This window comes from Equus quagga, chromosome 16 (assembly GCF_021613505.1).
Source record: "Equus quagga isolate Etosha38 chromosome 16, UCLA_HA_Equagga_1.0, whole genome shotgun sequence".
Classification (NCBI taxonomy): Eukaryota; Metazoa; Chordata; class Mammalia; order Perissodactyla; family Equidae; genus Equus; species Equus quagga.
The window spans coordinates 70300593-70306533 of record NC_060282.1 but is presented as its reverse complement, the minus strand read 5'-3'; the positions used below and the strand labels follow the sequence as shown (position 1 = coordinate 70306533).

The window sequence follows — 5941 nt, the reverse complement described above, 5'->3', positions numbered from 1 at the left end:
GGCAGTGACAGCCGCGAGTTAGGCGGCGCGGGCTGCGCTCATGGCCAAGCCGCCGCCGCCCGAGCGGCCCCGGAGCCGGCGCGGCGGCTCCCTCTCAGCCCGGGGGACGGACGCGCGGCGGAGACGGCTCGGGCCGGCCGGCGGCCCCGGGAGTTGTCAACTTGACCCAAGTTGCGAGAGGGTGGGAGAGTGGGGTGCGGGGCAGCGGGAGCGCCGGGAAGGGGCGCCTCGCTCGGCGCAGGCGAGCGCTGCCCCACGGCCTGCGGCTGCCCGCGCGGTCTCGGGTCCCCCTGCCCTGCACTCCCTGCGGCTGTCACTCGGGCACCGGGCTCCGCAGCGCCGAGCCGCCTGCAAGTCGGAGCGCTCCTGGCCGCCTCTGAGCGGGCTCCACGCTCCGCGCTATATAACCCGCGACCGGGAAGAGCCGGCGGCGGCATCGGCCCTCCCTCCGCTCGGCCCTCCCCGCCCCCGGGCGCACCCCGCCCCCGGCCCAGCCCCCCGCCCGCCCGTCGTCCGCCGAACCGCGGCGGGGCAGCCCCTCTCACATGGCCGTGGCCGCAGCCTCCAGCCCTCGTCGCACCTCCCTTCGCGGCTCACGCCCCCTGCCGCGGGGTGTCCCGGCCTCCGCCTGCTAGCCCCGGCGGTCGGCAGTGCTCCGGCCATCCTCCTCTCGCCGTCCGGTCCTCGCTTGTTCCTGTCTCGCCACTTTCGTTAACCTGGCGAGTCTGAGGACGGCGCCACTTGCGATCAGGCGCTGCGGAAGACAGCCCTGCAGGCTGGCGAAACCAAGAGAAGGACCTCGGCAGCGCGGCCACGGGGTGCCGGTCTGAGACCACGCAGAGAACCTAGAAGGCGATCAAAAGCCAGGTCTCGGGAGCGACTTAGAGTCGCAGCTAGCCCTTTGGAACGTGGGCCAAGGCTCTCATTTTCCCTGGTTGGAATCACCACCGCGGTGGTAGCCTACACTCCGGGTCAAGCGTCGCCCTCCCGCCGGGCGGGCTGTGGAAGTGATGCATGCCGGGATTTGTAGTTCGCACCCGTGCGGCGTGTCATTTGCGTACATTACTGGGTGGTATTCGAGTCTTACCCTGTCAACGCAGCCTAGGCACTAGGACCCCGAGTAGTCAGTGTCCGCACTCTTTGCTCTTGTCATACTTGATTAAAGAGTCTAATCAGTGCATGCATTATTCCCAAATAAATTTTTAAAAAGTTGACTGTAAGAGGCTGAATCAGGCAGTTCTTAAGTTTGCGTCTGCAAGGCGAGTTGTCAGTTCTGAGTTCTTTTCCGGCTTATCCTGGGACACCTATGAGTCATGGGGCTTCTCTCTCGCCGTCTTTAAGTGGACAGTGCGCAAGCGCTGACTTCCTCTTTTTCCGACTGGAACCATGGAGGGCGCGGAGTAAGTTGCCGCTCGTCTCGAGAATCCTTCTCCATCTCCAAAGCCGGAGACCCTTTGTCTCATTTTCCCCCAACCCCACTGTAGCCTGTACCTTTGTCCACTTATCTGTGCGTTTGTGACGGTCTGTGACCTTAGTGGTGGCCTCAGGCGAAGATGGGATGCCGGCGGCCTTGGGGCGGAGGTGGTGGTGGAGAGACCGGGAAGGAGTGTGAGTGAGAGCTGAGTGTATGTGCAAGTGGCTGGGTGTCCAGCCCTTCGTCTTCCGAGGGGGGCGCGGAACCTCTGAGTTGGGTTCGTCCTTAGCTGGCGCTTGGCTGGCTCGGGCGTCCCTGCCGGGAGGCCTTTGCTTGCAGCATGTGGAGCTTGAGACTCGAGCCAGGCGGTAGTTGGATTCTGAGGGTTTTTTGAGACTCCTCAGCTCTGTAAGACGCGTTAGGAGTCTAGGAATCAGTGTCTTGCAGCCTGTACGTTTTGTTAGCTTTGGTTGTGGATGTTTTTATCTTGGGAGGCCGGGACTGCCCGTGGGTTAAGTGGGGATTTATTTGCTGCTGTGTTTGTGACTGCCGTCTAAGTCGAGCGGTCCGTGTTCCAGGGGAGGGTTATTGGCGTAGAGGTTCTGTAAAACCTGCGTCTTACAGCGTAGCAAGCTAGGGCAGCTAAAGATGCAAGTGCTTAGAGCCAGTGACAGTAGTTGTGTTAGACGACAAAGTGTGCTCGGTACAGAATGGGAGTGATGCGGCGCCGAGAGCCTGTGGGACTGTTCATTCCGATGTTTGCTACTGCCAGGGAGAAGAAGAAGAAGAAGCTCCCTGATGTACCAGAAACTCTTAAGAAAAAGCGAAGGAATTTCGCAGAGCTGAAGATCAAGCGCCTGAGAAAGAAGTTTGCCCAAAAGATGGTAAGGAAAAGTCTTTGAGACGTTTAAATGTGAGAAGTAGCCTTGGGGTTAGGAATAGAAATGAAGTGATCTTCTTAGCAAGACCTGTTTACTTCACCTGCTGTCCCAGTGAGCCCGGTTAGCTCCTTAAGGTGGCCTTCTCGAATGAAGGTAGGAGTCTGTCTCTTGGGGTGTTATGCCTACCCTGACAAGAAAGGTTTCCACGCGGGTTTTTTTTTTTTTTTTCCAAAACTAGAATTGCTAATTGTATTTGGGAGCTAAAAGTCAGATGAATAATGATAATTGGTTTTCAGCTTCGAAAGGCAAGGAGGAAGCTCATCTATGAAAAAGCTAAGCACTATCACAAGGAGTATAGGCAGATGTACAGAACTGAGATCCGAATGGCTAGGATGGCAAGAAAAGCTGGCAACTTCTATGTACCTGCGGAACCCAAATTGGCGTTTGTCATCAGGATCAGAGGGTGAGTTCAGTTTTTACTGCGTTCTGGTTTTAAAAGGGAAAGCTATGCAATCTCAGCAAAACTTCACATGACTGCTGGGGACCTTGATTCTGAAACATTGGAATAAAAATTTGGAGGATTAGCTAGAACAAGCAGGAGTTAGTTACTTTAATGATTTAGTTGCAAGCCCTGTGCCCAAAGCCTCTATCATTCTCTAGTCTGAGTTCGCTGTCCTGGAGATTAACTTCAGAAGTGGTTAAAATGTAGCCTCATAAGGGCTATAACAAAAATGCATACAAAATGAGGAAACCAGCATAAGGGTCAGGGCAAGTTTTAAATGTCAGGTATGTGTTGAAAGACAGTTTACTTGGGGAGGAGGCAAGTTGGGAGAGATGACAGAATAGTTTAGCTAACTAAAGGGAAAACGCCAGTGGTCTTTAACACGAGAGGATGCCCATCTGTTCAGGTTGGACTTGTCCGAAATTCTAATGGTTAGTTTCCTGTCCTTTATTAATAAAAATTCTGATCAAAGTCAAATGAATTTTGTGATCTTTTTTCCACCGCAGTATCAATGGTGTGAGCCCAAAGGTCCGAAAGGTGTTGCAGCTGCTCCGCCTTCGCCAGATCTTCAACGGCACGTTTGTTAAGCTCAACAAGGCTTCAGTTAACATGCTGAGGATTGTGGAACCATATATCGCATGGGGGTAAGTCTGTTCCTTTGATTTCTGTTTGGAAAATGGGCTGTCAGCAAAATGAATTTTAGGTATTTTAACAGTGATAACTTTGTTCTTTGGTCGTTTATGTCTGTTTTTCGTATTTCAGGTACCCGAACCTGAAGTCAGTAAATGAATTGATCTACAAGCGTGGTTATGGCAAAATTAACAAGAAGCGAATTGCCCTGACAGATAACTCATTGATTGCTCGATCTCTGGGTAGGTTGTGCCTGTTGGGAGGAAAATTTATGTAAACGAAATTGATGTTTTTCTGGTATCTTGTGGCCCTCCATTTCTATTACAGACCTTCCCTATAATGCTTAAGTCTACAAAAAATGCAAGATAATGATTTCATTGGCTTGAACCTTATCTTTATAAATAAAGCCATGTATTTCCCTCGTTGCTGCTTTACTCTTTGGTTACTTGTACTCTTTATGTCAAAGCTTACAACTGCTTGTTGAATGCCTTGAAATTTGCTAAGATTAAACCATTAGCAAAGTTAATAACTTAAGCAATCTTAACTGTTCAGGTAAATTTGGCATCATTTGCATGGAGGATCTGATTCATGAGATCTATACTGTTGGGAAACGTTTCAAAGAAGCGAACAACTTCCTGTGGCCCTTCAAACTATCTTCTCCACGAGGGGGAATGAAGAAGAAGACCACCCACTTTGTAGAAGGTGGAGATGCTGGCAACAGGGAAGACCAGATCAACAGGCTTATTAGGAGGATGAACTAAGGTGAGCAACTGCATCCTGAGAGAAATTTACTTAATACTAGAGAAAATGTGATAATCTTGAACTTTGTCCATTATATATTGGTAAGGGTTTGAGTTCTAATCAATATTTTTAGTGGGGAAAAAACTCAACCATCTTATGATTACAGTTTTGGTTAGTCCTTCCTTTTGAGGACATTTATGGAGGGAAGAAAAAGCAGGGTTTTTTTCCTACTTAAAAATGGAAACTGAATTGGTACTTTCTTGTAATTTCCTCATTTATGTTAATTCTTAACTCTTAAGGTGGTTTCTTTAATGGGGTTTGTTTTTTTTCCCTTTCAGGTATCTACCATGATTATTTTTGTAATCTGGTCAGTAAATAAACAGTGACTTCTTTCAAATTGAAACATTGTTGTCTTGGTGACTTTCTGGTAGCCTGCCTCTGCCGTCCCTTCCTGGTGCGGCACTTCTAGGTATGTGGTGAAAGTAAGCCAAATCAACGGCCGGTTGAGTGCAAAACTAGGGTCCAGTTTGTATCTTGTGAAAGACATTCCTCGGGTTTATTAAAGACTTTCTTTACAAAAAAGAAATCTTAATTTTTCACTTTTGAATTGTGCTATTGAGTTAACCAAAATGGGTCTATTCTCAGAAAGCCTATTTCACAGGCCTTTGTGCATGACTTATAGGTAAGGTAATAAAAGTTCATTTTATGAATAAAAATAAATTCTGTTGCTGAAATTCCATTTTCTCAGGCTATGGTTTGCCTATAAAGTACCGCGTAAATGTGTCATTTTCCTTTTGCATTCCATTTTTATGTTCTTTTTCTTGTTTTGCATCTTCCTGTAATTCAGGTGACTTTTTAATAATTCCATTACATATTGTGTATATTAGGAGAGAAGAAATGAAATTTGTGCCCATGGACGCAGGTTATTTTGGAGCACATAAAGCACTCATAAAACTAGTGAGTGAAAACCTGACATAGAAAGTTTTGGTATTTTATAAGTAACACTCCTTTGTGTTTTATGTATCATCTCAGGTAGAGTTAGTGAACTGAAAATCTTAACTGTAGAGTGTAACATGAAGTACATACAATAAAAGTAGAAATTTTCTAGTCCTCGTTGATTGTTACAAGAGTAAATGCAGTATGAAACGGACGCCCTATTAACTCTTTTGACATATTACACCAGAGTTATTACTTTTTAGTATTTGAAAGTTGCTAGACAAATATGTTTAAGAATTTGTTTAAATTCTGTGGTCTTGGAAGCTATTACTCTAGTGAGTTTAGGGTCAGTGAATTCTGGAGAGAAATTAAGGTTCTTTAATTTATAAAATCATTGTTACATGTCTGAGTGTGTCAGTGTTTTACAGGAAATTTTGTGTCTTAGTAAACAGTTGGACAAACAAAAAAATTGTACGTGAATCTCTAGGTGGAGCCTAAGAGTTTAAGTTTTGAAATCACATATTCTGTTTTGTTTCACTGCTTTGGTAGGTAGACAGTAGCTGCCAGTTTTCTACACGTCCAGTACCCTGAAAGGTAGAAGTAGCTCAGAAGAAAGGATATCTAGTTACTGGAATAAAGTGGTACAGATGGCTTACTGGGAATTGGATAGTAATAAATAGAAGGGGCACTCTAAAAAGTGGTGTGGTGGTATTGAACAAAGCTTTTTTTTTTTTTTTTTTTAAGATTGGCACTTGAGCTAACATCTGTTGCCAGTCTTCCTTTTTTTTCTTCTCCTCAAAGTCCCCCAGTACAGAGTTGTAGGTCCTTCTGGTTGTG

At 47.0% G+C, this 5941-nt stretch overlaps 1 protein-coding gene across 2 annotated transcripts; it reads left to right on the top strand.

The window, feature by feature from the left end:
• Window positions 1–1262: 1262 nt before the first annotated feature.
• RPL7 (ribosomal protein L7) lies at window positions 1263–4571 on the top strand. 2 transcript variants are annotated; one of them, XM_046641982.1, is made up of 7 exons: window positions 1263–1400; window positions 2187–2298; window positions 2592–2758; window positions 3304–3441; window positions 3560–3669; window positions 3980–4189; window positions 4507–4571. In XM_046641982.1, the coding sequence occupies exons 1-6, from the start codon at window positions 1387–1389 to the stop codon at window positions 4186–4188; spliced, it is 750 nt and encodes a 249-aa protein (XP_046497938.1). In that variant the 5' UTR covers window positions 1263–1386; the 3' UTR covers window position 4189; window positions 4507–4571. The 2 variants fall into 2 exon arrangements, with proteins under 2 accessions (XP_046497938.1, XP_046497937.1); XM_046641981.1 differs by lacking the exon at window positions 1263–1400 and adding an exon at window positions 1544–1608.
• The last annotated feature ends 1370 nt before the right edge of the window (window positions 4572–5941 follow it).